The following is a 17,745-nucleotide window of genomic DNA, read 5'->3' as shown; positions in this document are numbered from 1 at the left end:
AGGTAAAAAAGGGATAAGCTTCATTCATGTTCCAACTGTGCAAAACATTGTACATGTTGCAGTACTGTGCTCGAAAGGAAAACCCCCATCCACAGCCACAAAAATTAGGCTTCTGATTCAGGTGAGGGATGAGAATATTGAGGTCAAACGATCAGAAGATGAAAAGCCCAAAGTTCTGAGCATCTTTTCTATCGCAGCTCAGCTCAAGCGGTTCATAATCACATGACAAAAAAATATAGAAAGAAATTTCCTTTTTCATTTGGAGCTGGCTTGAGCTGAAGCTCCAAATTAGGTGTTCCATGGGGGCTACTGCTAGTCGAAGCATCTTTGAGCCCAAAGAGAAACTATTAGGGACAAAATGGTGAATTCACGCGAAATTGACCTTTGCTGGTGGGGGAGTTATAATAATGTAAAACTGACAAAAGCAAGCAAAGGAAGCATCTTTATCATTTCCTCTCTTTTCTCTTGGAATTTTCCTTTTCCTTGGGGAAAAAAATGAAAAAGGAATCCCCACACGAGCATGACCCATGAGAGCTCTAAGTCCTAGAAATGAGGTGTAATAACAGCTGCAACAGCACATCAGCAGAGAAAACCGGCAACCCCCCCATTTTTATCTCTCTCCCTGCCTTTTTCTGCCTCTCCTTTCTGTGCCTGTCCCTCTCTGCAAACTCTCTCTCTCTCTCTCTCTCTGAAAAAAATTAAATGCAAAGTCGCATACACCCAACATGGAAGAAGAAACATAGAAGCTCCATACACCAAACAAAGCTTTCATATCATCCCTAAACAAAATAGAAAACAGAGAAAGAAGAGTCAACCGCCCCAACTTTCCCAAACCCTTCTCTTTTCTTCAATGGCCCAGCTCAGCTGGACCAAAACTTATGTAGCTGCAAGGTAAAACAAAAAAGAAAGCAAAGGAAATTTGGGGAGAGAGAGAAGCAAAGAAGAAAGAGAAGATAGGTGCCTTCAGATGTCCTCCAACCAAACCCACCTCCCTCTCCAATAAAAACAATGTTGGGTCACAAATGCCCTTCTGCAACCCCCCAAAAAATCCCATCTTCATCACTACTGTCTCAACCTCAGCTCTCTCTCCCCCTCAAAAGAAATACGCATTTTTATTTTTCTCCCCCATCTCTTTCTTTTTCCACACAACCGAATTATGTGGGCTTTATTGGGTTTCTTGTCCTGGTCAGAGTTTTCACAGAGAAAACAGGGAAGGCGAGAACCTTCTCATTTTCCCCTTCCCTTCCTCTCTCTCTTTCCTGTTTCTCTCCCTCTTTATTGTTTTGTCCTCCTACCCTCTGTCCCTCTCTCTCCTTCATTATTTCAATCGCACCCATCTCTCCGGGCCTCCCTTTTCGACTCTGTTTGTTGCCTTTTGTTGCCTCTGTTCTTGACCTAAGATGAAGAAGATGAAAGGGTTGGCTGTTATGGAGTCTTCTCCATATGTCGCTCCTGAAGATCCAAGAATCAGGTACAAGCACCAGAGTCTCATGCAGGACTACCAAGATCTGGAAAAGGTAAAAAATTTCCATGGGGGTTTTCGTTGAAATTACGCGTTTTGCTCAGTTTATGTCATTTCTGTATTGGTTTGGCATGGATCTAGGTTTTCTTCATGTTTCCATTGATAATTATCTAGTATGCCCTGTTCCGTAGTTGTTTCGTTGCTGATCTTCTGATATATACCTGAGATGGTGATTGCAAGTTTGGTTAATTGGAATGGATGGTTTTGGATCGGTGTATGATTCGTGGCTTCTCATGGTTGTGTTTGTTTGCCTTATTTTTAGCTGCAGGATGATTAAAAATTTCCCCTTTTGTGGAGAATAAACGTACCTTGTGAATTTCCTTTCTGTTGAACTTAATTTTGAGTTTTATCAATTGCTTTCTGAGAACTTTTTCTGGTTTGCTGGGAGACTAGTAGAGGAGAGAGATGGCTTAATGGACTAAGGGGTCGTAGATTTTTCTGGCTGCTAGAGTTTTTTTTTTTCTTATCTTTTTAAAATTTTGCCTACGCCCGAGGAATTTAATCCCTCAAAATTTTTGCAGCATCCTCTTTTCTTTCAGTGGTTTAATTCTGGTCTGGCAGTCTGAGAAAAGGAAGAAAAATTAGATATCTTGAAGGTTTTCTTTTGCATATCGAGCGTGTAAGATGAAAATCATGTGCTTGATTTGATTCAAGGATGATATTAGTCAGCTTCGTGAGCGGACCATCTGCGGTTTATAGTGATTTTAATATATTTTAAGTTACGAGACTGTTTACTCATTGTAGGTTTGCCCTGTCTTCTGCTGTAACTTAAGTACTATTTCTGCAAGTCCTCGATTCTGTTGCATATATGGGCTCATGCCAATACTTGTTTTATAGGAAACAAATGCCATGAAAAAGAAGATGGAGATGCTGAAACAGCACAAATTTACACTGTTAGATGAAGTCCAGTATGGTTTCTTACATCCTTGGCCCTTGGGCATACATTAATTGTCGTCAAGTGGATTAGAAGCATGAGCTATTTGTGATTTTTATCGACAGATTCTTAAGGCGACGATGCAAGTACTTAATGGAGAACCAGCTCTCATCTCCACAACAGCCGCAACAGCCACAACAGCCACAACAGCCACTTAGACGAGCGAAACGTAAAAATATAGAAATAAAAAGTGATAACCTCACAAAGGCTAGGAATACAGCACCAAAGGGGTCTGCTCAAGGAAAATCTGCTTCAGCTCTTGATCTAAAGAAAAGGGGGAAAGTCAAGAATGGAAGGAAAGCAGCCTTGCAAAATCCCCTGCCACTTTTAAATGCGAAAGAGGAGAGAACCATTGTTGGGAGGGAAGCTGCGTTCCACAACTCTGCACGAAGTTTGGACTTGAACGAGAGGGATTTGATTGGTAGTGCGCGGGAAGTGGCTCCCACCCCAGCTTTTGATATGCATCATAGGGAGAGGCTTCGTGCGGGAAGAGAAGTTACCAAGAGAAACCCCACTCCCGTCTTTGATTTAAACCAGATTTCGGTAATCAATCTTTTACTAGAATGAGTTTTTTTCTTATCTTTTATATCTGTGTCGGCTGTATGTATGGTAGTAGATCATTGATGGCCACCTTTTGTTGCAGACAGAGGAGTTGCAGATCAATGATCAGCAGCCAAGAGCTGAAGAAGTAAATAGAAGTTTAGGCACAGGGGAAGGTGAGGAGCTCAATAATGATGTGAAATTATCGAGTTTTAGGAGTAAGAATACTGTGAATGGGCTTAGCAAGGTAGGGAAGAGGAAGATCTCGTGGCAAGATCAGGTGGCTTTAAGAGTTTGAGGTTACATTTACATATTTGCCGAGCTGGGATTGTTGTTTGCCAGGGCTTGCAAATAACCCCATATGTGCCTTTATTTTCACTTTTGCCTCCTTTTTTGTCTACAACAATCAGGTTATGCAGTCACATAGTTGCCTTACATATTAGGTATAGAATCAAGTAGCAAGGTAAACGAAAAACCTATATATACTGAACCTATATCAGTTTCCATGAGGACAGTGAAAAGTCACTGCACAATCTTCTACTCCTTGAATCGCTGCATGTGGTGAGTCATTTGACCCTGCAATCTTGCATCAATGGCTTTAGGAACATAATATGAGAATTCTCTTTACCGGACCATAACTGCGCATGCGTTAATCGGTATACTATGACTCTTGTGGGAACAAGATAAATCATGTGACATATCTATTCTCAGGAACATTGCTCTTGCATGTTCATATCTATGGATCTTTGTTTCCAGCTGATTGTATCAACTTTTCGGTTCAGTATAATTTGATTAGCATGAAGTCATTGTAGTTGGAAATCGCAAGTTAGAATGGAGAATGGTTCATGCAAAGTTGTACACTCGTCTTGGCCCGCCAGAGAATTTTGCTTGGTGTTGTTCCGTTGTCGAGTACAGTAGGAATTGGACAAATAGCATCTCCCGAGTCTTTTGCCAAATTCGCTGATGCCTCGCCATGTTCGCCATATCTTCTCTTCAAGTGGCATGAAGTAGTAACAATTCCTCCACTCAAACTTGGCCTTTTTATTAAAGAAAGAAAATTCATCAAGAGACGAAGTTGAATCATTTTCTGCAATGTCTAAATGTGATGCCCCAAGTTCAAAAGGGGATCTCCCCAATCGGTAACTTTCGGTGGCTTCTTGTATATGGTTTTCGACCATCTTGAGGAAGAAATCCTATGTTGGTCGGTCATTGTCAGTCCTATCTTTTTCCTCGTTTGTCGTATTATTAAGTCAGAGCGGGTTTGAATGTGTAATGCGACTGCTCAATCAAACGTCCGATGCTTCGTGTCATGGCGAACGATGGGATAAATATTCCTGAGGAACTGCTCCAACTCATGGCACAGAAGATAGCCACGGAGGGCCTAATCAATTTCAGCAGGGTCGCGCGCGCACGGCTTCGCACTTAGATGCTGATGAGTGCTCCCAGCTCATGCTTATTGATAAGCGGCAGAGTAAAGAGCGCTGAATTCTATAGCCTTTGAGACGACAGAATCCACGAGATTTCATTAACCGAAGCGGAGGAAGGGGGAGTTTGTCGTCGAGGGGAGAAATCATGGCCAGTACGGGCTGATGAGAGTGCTCCATCTCTAGGATGAGCCAAAGGAACTGCCCGGAACAGACCGGATTGGCCAGTTCTGGACGGTTCCGGGGTCACCAATCTGATTTCTGGTTCTTAAAATTGGAACCAGTGAATTTCAATCTGATTACAGAGGTGGAGCCTCCCACTCAAAAATCACTTGAACTGATTATTAATTTTTTTATTATTACTTTTAATGAAGGTGCTGATGATGTATGGAAGGAGTGATCATCATATTACTTAGAGAAGATGTCGAGATCAGAATATTAACCTTCCTCTCGTGGAAAGTTTGGATCCGTAAAGTTTTCTTTGATTGCGAGGATTTTCCTTTTTCTCTAATATGCAAAAAGTTCTCTTTACGCACTCGGATTCCAAGATTTTAGCCTCTGTGTTTGGCGTGATTTGCAGTCACCAAATCTGCCTTTGCTTTACTCTTCGCTGCACCTTCCACTCCGAACGGTTAAATTTGGCCGACCGAGCGTTAATTGCGCATATTGAATATTCTTTCCATACTGCTGAGTAATGGGCAAATCCCGTTGATTTCTTCCCCATATTTGGCCTTCATCCACTCAATCTTTGATGTGTATGTTGTTCTCTTTCCAAATTTTTTGGAATCCAATCTTCATTCATCAGCCAACTTATCGTCTGACCGAGCTCCCGAGGAGGCGGCGGAGGGGAGCGGGGGAAGGCCTGCTGTCGGAAACCCAAGTTGCGATGCCCTCCGCTCTGACATCATGGGGTGCTCGTGATCGATGCGATGGTGAGTTCCAAAGCTGTCTTGAGTAGGGGGAAAAAGGGAAAATGATTGGGGAACTATCGGCTCCATTTACCCACTTAGAAACAGGTCCCACCGCTCAGGAACCGATCACCCCTACCACCCCACGCCGTCGTCCAACTCCCTAGCATCAACAAATTCCTAGAACGTTAGCCAAGTACGTCTTCAAGTCTGTTGCTGAATCCGGAATTCAGGATGACAATTTATCAGAGACTTTGTCGACCTCTCAAGCTTTTATTTTGGTCGAGACTCTCAAGCCCACCATCTCGTTCTGTGCTAATTGGAAGAAAGTTTCAACGACGGACATCTAAATCGTAGCAGCAGAGCTCAGGATTTGTCACGTTGGGCTTGAACTGGGTTAGGACATCATACAAAATCATTAGTAGGAGCCAGCTTTACCTGTACATATACAAATTAATTGTTCTTGATTCTCATCTTTTTCTGCTGTTCTTTTCTTCAGGGATTGTGCGATAGGAAAGGAAGCTGCAAACTCCTATAGACTGAGCAGCTTCACTAGCATAGATAACCATAAAATACTTAGATATATGTTTCATATCTGTTTCATTTTCCGCATAACATGAGCGGACAAAAGGGAAAACTATCAAGAGTATGCTTTCCTACTTACATTGCATCCGAACAAGAAACATTAGATAATTAGGTTTTATGTCTGACTCCAAAAAAGGTACTGGTGTGAAGTAAGAATCACTAAGTACATGTCAATGCATCGATCACCCTTATTTATTCAAGGGATTGCAAAGAAATCAGTAAATACATGCTGATGCATCAACCACTATAATTTTTTACTATGCATCTTTTAAGGTAGAGACCACTTTGGACACATCAATGCTCAACGTTTTTGTCTTTCCTCTTGTTTAATTTCTTTTTCAGGTAGATCTTCTCATTGTTGTCACTGCTTCACTCACATGCCTGGAGAGCCTTAACCCCATGCCCATGGTCATTCTTGGCGGCCGAGGAGCCACCCCCCCTCAAAATCACCTGCAAGTATGTTAGGGATGCGTCGACACCAGCAATGATCATAGCGTCTCGTCTTTGCTCTCGAGATCAGGGCTTGTCTCTATTCCCCGTTAGTATAATATATCTTCCAGCAAAGGATCAGTGATTTCGACATGAAAATGAGCTTTATCAGCTTATTGTCTCGATCAAAGGGATATCCTGTGAAACCGTCTCCTGATAATCATTCACTTCTTCTTCAGTAATAAAGATAGGCACGGCAAATTAAAGCAAATTGTTAATCAGCAATTGTGAAGAGAGGAGCAACACAACTGTCTGGAGAAATAACATCTATGTCTCTAAATGTTAATCAGCTTCCAATCAACACACCAAATTAAAGCAAATTGTTCAGGTAACAACTCCGCCCATTTTATTCCCAAGATTATAAATACAATGAATTTTACAAAAGTCAAACCGGCGAGATTCAAGTGAATGATGGCAAAATTTCCGGGTACTCGCTCAGACCGTCTCTGCTTTCTCATTTCTCAGTTGCCTCGTTTGGCTCCTTTGCGTCCCTTTCAGGATGTTTCGCACCGTATGCAGTGGTGACATCGGGAGAAACATTTTGTTCTGTGTCGGAGGTGGCGGATGCTCTGGACACGGCAGCACAGCCAGCTTCGTCAGCTTGACCCAGTTCTTGTAGACGAGCAATGTGCTTTTTCCCCTTTTGATGACTCTCCATTACTGTCACGGAGAACGCCCCAATTTGGCACATCGCACACCAAAACTGGAAATTCTTCTTTCTTGAACCTTCTGTGTTCTCCAAATTCTGCGCCATTTTCGGCCTGCTAAGCATCTTCGAATCCTTAAGCTCTTGGTTTACTCGTGATTCAGTGGTCCCTTCCTTGCCAATTTTCCGAGCTAAAGAAGCTTCTTTAGTCTTGTGCTTCTTCCCTTCGAGATGTTCTTTCAAACCCTTCTCGCTTGTAGCACTGACCTGGCAAAGTGCACATGTCCACTCCTCCTTGGTCTTCTTCTTTTGACTAAATGTGGACAATTCATCTGCATCAACTGGAGATGTTGAAGCTTTTCTTTTGGCGTTGGAGAGATTTGGATCCGGTCTAGGCTGCAAGAAAGTACACAGAAATGCCATCATTAAAGCTCTATTCCGTTTAAAAAAGAGTGAGTAGGTGAGCTTGGGAGCCTGAGCAACATATTGACTAATCCAACTTCGTCGTGGAGAATCAACCCTTTGTAGGCCTTGAGAAGATTCTGCCTTCATTGCCGTGACATGATTTAACAACAAAGATATTGGCATCAATGTAGTAAAAAATGGTTGATAACTGACTTGCCATGCTACAGTGAGGTGAAGCCAGAAAATTCCACTTAGAACCTGCATCTATCCATGCCTGCAAATTTCCTTGAGCGCATGACGTCTGCAGACTCCAGTTTGATGCACTTAAATTACATCTACACTTAACTAACTTACAGAATTGTATGTCCTCAATCCATTTACAGAGATCACAAAAATTCTATAAAAACCTGCAGGAATGATAAACTGTTCTAGATATGACGTCACCTATAAACAAATGAATAGAAAAAGCTGAAACTCAAAAGTCAAATCAAAACTAAGATTACCAGTGTCTACTTTATTGTTTTCAGTTCTTGATAAAAAAAACTGATCAAAATTCTTGGCACAGTTAATGTCCACTGAGCGACCTATTTTCTTGAACGACTTCAGGTGCCATTGAGACTAAAGCAACCACAAGTTTTATCAAATCTAATTTCTTAGCTATGAACTTCTATTTCAAAATTGAGCGATGTCATTTTTCAAACAAATTTCTTGAAGGCCCTCAGTTGCCATTTTGCCACGGAGACTAAATAAACATCAGTTTTACAAACCAAATTCTCTATCCATGAAATTCTACCTCAAACTTCACTAATTTTTTTTTAACTGCATCTCCTGACTTGAATCAAAGGGAGAGTAAAAGTAAAACAAAGAATTTCCAAATCAAGAAGTCCTCAGCACACCTAGATTTCCAGCATGACAAAGAATATTCTAGAGATAAAGATCAAAGGGAGAAGAAGCATTTAGTTAAAGCTAAGAAGCATTTGAATCTTTTGGCCTTCAAGTGGTGAGGACCAAAGAATGGTATCTACCAAAGAAATTCTACAGAGTGAAGAGGGGAATTTGGGAAGAACGGAGAGCAGATTTCCACTCCTTTTCTCATCCCCCCTTAAACACAAGGACATTGACCTATGCCTAAGAAGACACAGTGAGGTGAAGCTCATTAGTTCAAGTGAGAACTTGGTTTTTATCCATGCTTGAATATTTCAGTGAGTGGGGACCTTCTATTCACTAAGGCTCTTCAATTAATTTCAAGGACTTGTGACTATATTTATAAGCATGCCTATTTTATCTTTAAACCGTAGAGATAAACTAAAGCACATTTCCACATATTTGTGAAGTTAGAAACATATCGGGTCTCTGGTGTTGTCGAGAGATGTGTAGTAATTACCAGAAATCTGAATGAATACCTAAACAAAACATGCTTGCACTAACCACCAAAATTACCTTACAAGCTTGTCTGCACAAAACAATTTAATAGACAGAAAAAAATTCAAGGCCTATATAAAAATGCGCTAGCTAATATTCAAAGAAAACCAGACATCAAAATCACTACCTTATGATCGACAGCTATTATCCATGATAATTCGCAAGTTTAAAAAAGGACATGAATTCTCCAGTGTACTAACATATAACTAGTCATGATCCTGACAGAATGTCTGTAATTTCCAGTTCAGACCATTTGTTCTTTCTATGTACCTCATATGTCATTCCTATGTACTTTCCCACCCATTTGAAAGGTTCGGAGAACATAGATTTTCCCCAAAAACTTCTCCACTCAATTAGGCTTAAATTATAATTTTTTTCAGGCGATAGGCTTCCGTCCTAGGCATACTTCAAGATGGTAACATTATCCCTATACCATCCTCATAAAGCCAGAGAGATAATGGAAATCATAAGATGCGAAAGGTTCTGTAAAGGATACCATGATTTTAGTTATCTATATACATTCCCTAGTGTAGGGTCAAGAAAAATTTAACAATGACAAAAGGCAGAAGACACGATAACTTTATGCAGCAGTACTCATATTTGAATTCTCATCGATGGAGCTAATTGAGCCGGACGTATCAATTGAAAGCAGTACCAAACAGTCATTGATGACAAAAATTGATGTTAAGCACACCATCAAAAGCATATTGATGATTGGTATGAGACACTTTATGCTAGAAAATGCTAAGATTGAATAAATGTTGAATTTCTTTTCGAATATTCAAAAGGGTGGAGTAGGTCTCATTGAATTCATCTAGAACTAATATATTGTTGACAAAACTAGGCTTAGAACTCCTGTTTGAAATTATCTACCTAAAAATAGGTGAGTCTTTTTTTCTTTTTCTTTTTTTAAAGAAATAGGTGGGTCTTAATCAGCAATAATCATATCAAATCACAATGTGTCTCTTAACAAATAGAAATTAGATTTCAAAAGCATGCTAAACATCAATTGTCGTTACCTCATTAGAAACGAAATGCTGGAATACAACTTTCAGCAGATTAATATGACTCAAGCTACTCCATCGAAGAAAGTTCAGAGATGGCACTCGTGCAAAGCAAATTCCGTTAATTCTACTTTGTGCATACAATACTTTTTATCAACCTAGCACTATGGAGTGTACTTTGGACAGATAACATAACGGTATGTCCAATTGAGTTATTCATATAGTTATCTAGTAATTAATTACGTCGATGCAGCATTTCCCTTATTGCTCTCTTTACCATGTTTTGCATCAACATAATTAATTACATACACAAAAATAACACAGCATGTCGGCTTTTCTCTTTTGACAGTTGAAGACCGCCATCACCTATCCAGTTTAAGGTGTCACAGAATACTGAAAATGCTGCAGAATGTCATGCCAGGAATTCACAATGTAGTTAAGAAAATCTCATGCAAATTTCTCTCTCCTCTTTTTCTTCCCATTTTTATTGAGGAAAAGGAAATCAATTCTTACAAGTAACCGCATAAATAGTTCATTTTGCAACCAGCAGAAAGCACTTTCATGAAACAACTACTGTAATGTCAATATCTAGAATATGTATAGCACTCCCACTAATACCAGCAGTAGCAATGTCGGATGCTCTCATATTCTCACACCAAAGATAATCTCACAAGCTTCCTCTACATCTAATTTAAGATAAGAATAGCATAAAGTACTCTCAAAATCAGCCACACCTAAGAAAGGCTCACCTAAGCAAAATAATATAAAAAGGCAAAGACATATAAAGCCCCTCAGAGTTGAGAACTTACCAGCATTATCAGTCTATCCTTATTAAGTTCAGGCTTAATCTCAGTCGGTGTAGCTTCGGGAGACCGAATCAAAGGTGACATATCAACTGCATTATGACCAAAAAATGCCAGGTGATCCTCCATGGCACGGCTTTCAAGCCGGTGCAAAGCAGGATGTCCTCGGTTAAAGCCGAACCACATTGTCGATTTCCCTTCGAAAGGCAATCCATCGCCAGCGCTCCGCAGCACCATCTGTCGCTCCAACATCAACTCCCTCCTCACCTCTTCTTCGAGCATCTGCCGCCGGGCAACCTCCGAGGCAATGATCTCCTCCCGAATTTTCTGCTTCTCGATCTCCCTCTGGATAGTTTCCCGGACTAGATAAGGGTCCCGCATCGCGTTAAAGTCGCAGTTCAAGTGGGGTCTTAAGTTGCGAGTCCCCGGATAATCAACTGGAGCCGCATGATCAGAGCAAAAACTTCAGCGGCCCAATCAAAGATCATAACTTTCTTGTCCATTCCAGTCATAACAACGTACCGGCAGACGAAAACAAATATATTCGACCACAAAAAACAATCTTTTCGAGCAATCCGCCTTCGCATCAAACAGGGTTTAACAGTCAACTCCAGCACAAGAGAATCAGCAAAGCAGAGAAACCAACGAAGCAATCTCCCACAAGAAAACCCAACACAGTGAAAAAAACGAAGCAAAAAAAAAAACTGAAACTTGGGCCTACCCAAAACTCAAGAACGGGAACGAACTCAAGACAAACAAGAAAATCCAAAAAAAGTAAAAAAAAAAAGGCACCTCGCCATGCTTCGTCCGAGAAGAAACCGGCGCGGGAGGGACGAGGGACGACGGGCTGAGGCCTGGAAGCGGAAGCGCCGGCTCGGTACTTAAACTCCATGGAAAGATATCAAGATTTCAAGAATTCCCAAGATTTCAGAAGATCTAGGAGATTGAAGATTGAGTGAAATGGCAGGAGAGAGGAGAGAATCAACGAGATTAAAGGTGGGAGCGATGCGCTTTTGGAACCTCATCAATGCTGGGGATTACTTGCTTGTTTAGCATCAGCGCAGCTGCTTGCTTAGCCTTGTCAGCTCCCGCTCCTTCAATCCACGAGACATGACAACATCGGTGGAGCCTAAACATCGTACTTTTTTTTTTTTTTTTTTTTATATTTCCTTTTTTCTGTCAAATCTCGTTTTGAATTTGAATTTTTTTATTTTTTATTGGCGGCCCGGAAAGGTGAAGAAGGACAAGGTTGAGAAAATTGGATGATCGGTGTAAAAATAAAATAAAGACATTAGAAAAGAATTTTTTTAAAAGGGTTACATGAAAAAGAGTGAAGTTAAGTAGTTGTAAGATGAACTACGTAGACATATTTACAAAATTAGCTTAGCCATCTACCTTTTATTGGTTTAACCATTATGTAATCATACAATAATGACGCATTTGTAATAGGTACAGACTTTATAGAAATTTTCCATAAAAATATAAGCACGGGAATTTTCTTTTAGTAATTATCAATTCCTTATAAGATTAGCAGGGGCGTTCGAGAAAGAACTCATTTTTTCCTCTTATGACACGTTGAATTAGATCCGATGTGTTATTTGGAAAATGATAAATTAATTAAGAACTACCAAGCATGATAAATGCGGCAAATCCGATGTGTAGCCATCACTCTTTAATGACTATTAGATAAGTAGGAGACATTTGAAAAAGAACTTATTATTTCTCTTTCAACATATTGAATCAGATTCAATGTGTTATTTGGAAAATAATATATTTCAAACAAGATTAATGCAGCGAATCTAATGTGTAGTTGGGGACATTTTAGAAATAACTCTTTTTTTTCTTTTCCAACGTATTGATTTAGATCCAATGTGTTATTTGAAAAAATAATAAATTAATTTAAAATTGCCAAATAAGATATATATGGGGAATCTGACGTGCAATTATCACTCTACTTTTTAATGAAATGATTGGGCTTTGTGGCAAAAGGATTGGTAGGACACCGATTGAATTGCCCCCGAATCAATATTGCATTGACAAATTTTACCAATTTGGAAATCGATAATAATACTGTACTTGATAGAAATTATCAATTTCCTATGGATTTACATATAGGCGAGAACCTCGGAGATTTCTTTGGGACGTATAAAAAAGGAACGGTGATTTTGGCATTTTCTTTTTAAGAATAAAATTAATTTGAGATGAATATATGGGGAGATCAATTTTGGATTTTCCATTGACTGAGAAGGAGCGAAGATTACGGATTTTGACGTCATATGGACGTCAAATTTAGCCAGAAAAAACAAGAACAAAATAGAAAAAAACAGCTAATTAACTGGGCCCGTGAAATGTCGACCAGATAAAAATTCGCCGCGTCGAGAGAGGATTCAATGCCTCCATTCTCTCTCCTCCTCCCTTGTTTTCTTCTTCGTTAAGATCGGAAGTTTCCGAGCTTTCTCGCACATCCAAATCCCATCCAATCCGCCGCTCTCGCTCTCGCTCTCTCTACCGACAGAGCAGCGAGTCGCAATGCCGAGCGGGTGCGCGATCTTCTGCGAAATCCTCATCGCCATCCTGCTCCCTCCCCTGGGCGTCTGCTTCAGGCATGGTTGCTGCAGCGTACGCACCTTCTCTCTCTCTCTCGTTGAATTGAAGAAAATGAGATACCCTTTTGCTTGTTTTCGTCTGTATTGGCTCCCTGATGCGAAAAGATGTCTTTTTGCATCGTAAAGTTGTCATCTTTAGCTGACTTGTGGTGCAAGGTGGTCTTTTGGCCTGATCTTGGTTTTGCTGCAGTATATGCACCTTCTCTCTCTCTCTCTCGTTGAATTGAAGAAAATGAGATGCCCTTTTGCTTGTTTTCGTCTTTATTGGCTCTCTGTTGCGGAAATAAGTCTTTTTGCAAAGTAAATTTGTCATCTTTGGCTGACTTGTGGCGCAAGGTGGTCCTTTGGGCCTGATCTTGGTTCCTTATGGAATCTTTAATCTGCCATCTCATGTGGGTCTAGATCGTCTGTTGTTTATCTGGATAATCTGATGATCGAATCTGCGTCACCCCGATCGCCCCGATGGAATTTCTTGCAATTTCTCCTTCGGGACTCGTTCAGCAATCTAAAGATCCTGTTGCATCCTTGGCCGTCTGGATGCCTTGTTGTTCGTTTTGCAGGTTGAGTTCTGGATCTGTGTGTTGCTGACGATCCTGGGTTACATCCCGGGAATCATATACGCGCTCTATGCGATCGTGTTCGTCAACCGCGATGAGTTCTTCGACGAGTACCGGCGTCCGCTTTATGCTCCAGCCTAGCTTTTCTTTGATATTTTCACCATCATCGGCCTTTATATGCTGTAATTTGACGGTTTAAACTCCGTACTTTGACAGTTTCACTGTTTGCTTGGCTAGGAGTACCGTTTTGATGGTTTGATGTGACTATATTCTGATATTTTCTTGTTCCAATCGGATGTGCTGGGATTGATTTTTGGCTTGGACTAAACTAGATCCGTACCATTGTCCACTAATGTTGAAGAGGCAAAACTGACGCAAAAATGTCACAGACAATAGACATCCGCCAACCTCACGCACTTTTGTGATGAATTCATCAGCAACCATGTTAGATTAAGTTCTCGAGCAATCAATCATGATGTGTCGATAGAAGATGTAGATGTTGGTGGTTGGTGAATTGGCAGTAAAGTACAGATCTACATCAGATCATTCATGTTGAATTTCTCTTTAGTTCATTATTGTTTATAACCCTAGTCTACTGTGGAGATCATGGCAAACAAGCCAAGTTAGAGCAGGAGCTATTTATCATGGTTTGCTTCAGGGATTATATGAGAAGCTTATGCATCTCTAGAGCGACTGTAGTAAATAGAAAACTGCGCCAATTGGCTTGAAAGCAGTAGAGCCTTTTTCTTTGGTTATTTCCTCTGATTAGATCGACGGAACCATTTCAGGAAGAAAGTGCTTATGTGGCGAGCAGGAAAAAGCAGTTATTGCTTGTATACAAATTTCAAACGAAAAGAAAGCCTTATACAAGAGGAGGAACCCAAATTTTAACCTGCTTTAATGAGAGTGGTAGTATTTCTTGCCAGCGTCTCCATGCTAAGTGGAACTGCACACACTTGAACTTAGAAGAACAGAGTCACGGTGACGAGTCCAGCTATTACTGGTCCTACTGCTGCAGACAGGAAAGAAGCATGAAGCACGTTGACGGGTGCACCGCTGTGATTCTTTTTAGCTGTCGTGCTACCATAAACGGCCTTTGCTTTGTTGACACTTTTCAGATGAACTTTCTGGACTTCCCCCTGATTGTTTTGGTAGTCCCTCTCTTCGGTTTTCCTTTGATGTCGTCTCTCTTCGGTTTTAATGATCAAGTCAAGGGTAGCTGCACAGAGACAGCAGGGACTAGGTGTAACTTAGCATGCAAAATTTGGCTTTGAAAATTTCATCTTGTGGTGAACACTTCATAAAGAGTTTTTACGTTACCTGAACTTTCCCCCTCTCTCAGCTTGTAATGATCATGGGCTGGTCTGAGAGCGCTTTCAGATTCGGAAGAGAGAACCTTGCTGCAGATGACGAAAAAGAGGCATGCAAGTAGTAGTCTCCTCATATTCGGAGCTTCGGTTAAACCAGAGATTCTGAGGGATAAAGAGTTGGATCAATAAGTAGGCTTGTGCTCACTGCTCTACTTAAATCAAGTCCTTCACTCTATATATAGTTAGTCTCGTTGATGATGCATTGCTCTTTGAAGAGGGTTTATTTCACTAAAACACGAGATTCTCAAGTACGCGTATAGCGTTCCTTTGTCGTCGAGACGGAATAGTAGGATGCTTAGGCTCCATCTGTCGACAGATCTTTTTATCAATGCAGGAAATGGAATTGAAACCCAAAGAATCTGCTTTTTGTTGTGGGAATCCGGCTGCGACAAACGTTTTCATGGTGGATGCTTGCAACAAAAGAGAAGAAAAAAGGGTTTCTCTTGGTCCTAAACTTCTCATTACTTGGTTTTCTTTTCCTCTTGGAGAATGCTCAACGGCACCTTGGCTACCGGAATTAGATGCTTTCTCCCAAAAATCGGATCATTATTCCATTTTCACATGATTTGGAAATACAGTTCCAGAAAGGTTTGCAGAAATGGTTGAGATCGTGGGAACCCTGCGAAGGCGAATATTACTTTGCTCGACTTTTTAATAGGGCCCGTTCGAATTTTTTGCTTCCGTCGACGTAGGATTGGACAACTCTAGCCTATGGCTCAGTTAGAATCTCTTCTAAGAAAGAAGAAAGTTCAAATTTCTTAGAAATCGTAGGAAGCCAGACCTGTCACACGGGGTTTGCGTATCATTTCTGCTTAAGCAAGCTCACTTTTCCGAAAAGACATCTGATGGTCTGATTTGCGCTGTCTCGAATAAGTATCATTTGTGCGACGATGGCTTTTAAAAGCAGTAACTTGATTGAACCCAAGATATCATATTGCAGAACATTGTAATATGTCCATATTTCCCTCTATATGCTGGAAATCTTTCAGATGCCTTGGGAGTTATACCCGTAAGGCAACATGCCATCATTTCAGATTTTGGAGCATTCATCTTTCCAATAGAAAGCGTTAAGATGTATGTGTAAGTGTTAGAGAAAAGTCTCATGTCGAAGAATTGATATGATGGAGAGCAAATAATATATCTTACTTCACCTATAAATCATTAGTTTAAGTTTTTGAATGAAGGTGATTTCAAAACGGACTTAAATATAGGCTCCCTCTTGGCAATATCCCTAAAAGAAGATATATATATTTTTATTGCACACTACTAACAAATTGTATGCTCCTATGATATTTGGTGAATCATTCAAGAGAGGAATATGGTAAACAACTCATTTCTGGGAGGTGGATGTTGTGGTGTCGCAATGCAAGCTAGATGGTAGACTTCAGTCCGTCCGAAGAAAGAGACTGAAGATGAAGTTGGGCATTGAAGATTCAAATTGAGATAAATTAATGCAAAAAGGATATCTAAATTAAGGGGGAGATTGTTAAGATGTATGTGTAAGTGTGTTAGAAAAGAATTTCATATCGGAAAATTAATGTGGTGTGGATCAGTTAATATATATATATATTGTTCATGGTTCATTGGCTTAAACTTTTAAATAAATACGGGTTTGACTGGATATATGGATGGGCTCAAATTTGAGCTCCCTTTTGGCAATCTCTCACCATAAAGATATTGGTTTTCGCTGCACACTCCCAATAGAAAGGACAAGCCTTGAGTTGGACTTACTGCAATGAAGAGATGAAACAAGATAGAAGTTTCCAGTCGTCCACCCTGCAATCTTAACATTCCATTCTCTGCACATCCTTCAGAAACCAAAGGCGCCCAATGAGCTTGAACAGCTGAAGATCTTTTCGCATGCCACCTTATTTTCATCGGTTCTCTCTTGTTGTTCATGTTAGTCAAGATACATCCTTCCTGGACACCATGGGAGCTTCGTCAGCAAAACTTGAAATTATAGAAGATGGAAATAATAAGAGGGATGGCATGGAAAGAGAAGTGATGGCAGAGAGTATGCACGCCCAGCGCTCATCTCAGGTTTTTTTTTTTTTTGGGTCGGGAAGCGCTCATCTCAGTTGATGAGTGGAAAAAGATACCGTTGACCCTCGAGATGGTATCCAAAAGCTTTTGGCTGAGCAATAATAATCAATTTCATAATGTCTAGTGCAGCAAAAGTTAGAGAGTAGAGAGATGAAGATGATTGTTTGGACTTCTCTTTTGTCGACCTTCCTTCTTTTATGATTTCTCCTAACTTCTTTAGTTTAGTGATCGATATCATTGAATTTGGTGGACCACTAAGCTATATGGATAAGTAGCTGAAAGTTGGAGTGTTGCCAGCTCATCATTTATTATGTTGAAGAGTTAATACCATGAAAAGTCTCGAATTAATACACATATAATAAATTTATTCCAAACTAATTTTTTTACTATTAAAAATCCCAAACTGATATATATGTTATAAGTTTACTGCAAATTAATTTTTGACCACAATAAACTCATAATTGATATATTTATCACAAATTTACCA

General features: G+C 40.3%; 4 protein-coding genes across 5 annotated transcripts; 2 read left to right on the top strand and 2 right to left on the bottom strand.

Annotated features, from left to right (window-relative positions):
• Positions 1-603: 603 nt before the first annotated feature.
• Positions 604-3,606, top strand: LOC104436030. Of its 2 annotated transcripts, XM_010048766.3 has the most exons (4): positions 607-1,517; positions 2,360-2,430; positions 2,522-2,999; positions 3,100-3,606. In XM_010048766.3, exons 1-4 carry the CDS (start codon positions 1,401-1,403, stop codon positions 3,292-3,294), a joined length of 861 nt encoding a protein of 286 aa, XP_010047068.2. In that variant the 5' UTR covers positions 607-1,400; the 3' UTR covers positions 3,295-3,606. The 2 variants fall into 2 exon arrangements, with proteins under 2 accessions (XP_039157879.1, XP_010047068.2); XM_039301945.1 differs by lacking the exon at positions 2,360-2,430 and having other exon boundaries at positions 604-1,517.
• Positions 3,607-6,602: 2,996 nt separating this feature from the next.
• On the bottom strand, positions 6,603-11,794 carry LOC104436029. The gene is made up of 3 exons (XM_010048765.3): positions 11,475-11,794; positions 10,689-11,119; positions 6,603-7,444 (listed from the first exon to the last, which is right to left on the bottom strand). The coding sequence occupies exons 1-3, from the start codon at positions 11,572-11,574 to the stop codon at positions 6,857-6,859; spliced, it is 1,119 nt and encodes a 372-aa protein (XP_010047067.2). The 5' UTR covers positions 11,575-11,794; the 3' UTR covers positions 6,603-6,856.
• A 1,271-nt stretch (positions 11,795-13,065) lies between these two features.
• LOC104436028 (UPF0057 membrane protein At4g30660) lies at positions 13,066-14,164 on the top strand. The gene is made up of 2 exons (XM_010048764.3): positions 13,066-13,301; positions 13,849-14,164. Exons 1-2 carry the CDS (start codon positions 13,212-13,214, stop codon positions 13,984-13,986), a joined length of 228 nt encoding a protein of 75 aa, XP_010047066.1. The 5' UTR covers positions 13,066-13,211; the 3' UTR covers positions 13,987-14,164.
• Positions 14,165-14,636: 472 nt separating this feature from the next.
• LOC104436027 lies at positions 14,637-15,449 on the bottom strand. The gene is made up of 2 exons (XM_010048762.3): positions 15,166-15,449; positions 14,637-15,064 (listed from the first exon to the last, which is right to left on the bottom strand). Exons 1-2 carry the CDS (start codon positions 15,287-15,289, stop codon positions 14,808-14,810), a joined length of 381 nt encoding a protein of 126 aa, XP_010047064.1. The 5' UTR covers positions 15,290-15,449; the 3' UTR covers positions 14,637-14,807.
• Between the last annotated feature and the right edge of the window lie 2,296 nt (positions 15,450-17,745).

The sequence above is a fragment of the Eucalyptus grandis genome, chromosome 1 (genome assembly GCF_016545825.1).
Source record: "Eucalyptus grandis isolate ANBG69807.140 chromosome 1, ASM1654582v1, whole genome shotgun sequence".
Lineage (NCBI taxonomy): Eukaryota > Viridiplantae > Streptophyta > Magnoliopsida > Myrtales > Myrtaceae > Eucalyptus > Eucalyptus grandis.
The sequence above is the reverse complement of the archived record's forward strand: the minus strand, read 5'-3'. Positions and strand labels throughout refer to the sequence as shown.

Bases quoted from the DNA above. Each gene is read 5' to 3' on its own strand.
- LOC104436029 (XM_010048765.3), bottom strand. From the start codon at position 11,574: ATGGAGTTTAAGTACCGAGCCGGCGCTTCCGCTTCCAGGCCTCAGCCC. The intron at 11,120-11,474 runs GTGCCTTTTTTT...ATGCGGCTCCAG, and splicing joins CTCGGACGAAGCATGGCGAG to TTGATTATCCGGGGACTCGC. The intron at 7,445-10,688 runs GTAAGTTCTCAA...ACTTTCTTGCAG, and splicing joins AGGATAGACTGATAATGCTG to CCTAGACCGGATCCAAATCT.
- LOC104436030 (XM_010048766.3), top strand. From the start codon at position 1,401: ATGAAGAAGATGAAAGGGTTGGCTGTTATGGAGTCTTCTCCATATGTC. The intron at 2,431-2,521 runs GTATGGTTTCTT...TTTTATCGACAG, and splicing joins ACACTGTTAGATGAAGTCCA to ATTCTTAAGGCGACGATGCA. The intron at 3,000-3,099 runs GTAATCAATCTT...CTTTTGTTGCAG, and splicing joins TTGATTTAAACCAGATTTCG to ACAGAGGAGTTGCAGATCAA.
- LOC104436028 (XM_010048764.3), top strand. From the start codon at position 13,212: ATGCCGAGCGGGTGCGCGATCTTCTGCGAAATCCTCATCGCCATCCTG. The intron at 13,302-13,848 runs GTACGCACCTTC...TTCGTTTTGCAG, and splicing joins TCAGGCATGGTTGCTGCAGC to GTTGAGTTCTGGATCTGTGT.
- LOC104436027 (XM_010048762.3), bottom strand. From the start codon at position 15,289: ATGAGGAGACTACTACTTGCATGCCTCTTTTTCGTCATCTGCAGCAAG. The intron at 15,065-15,165 runs GTAACGTAAAAA...GTCTCTGTGCAG, and splicing joins GAGAGAGGGGGAAAGTTCAG to CTACCCTTGACTTGATCATT.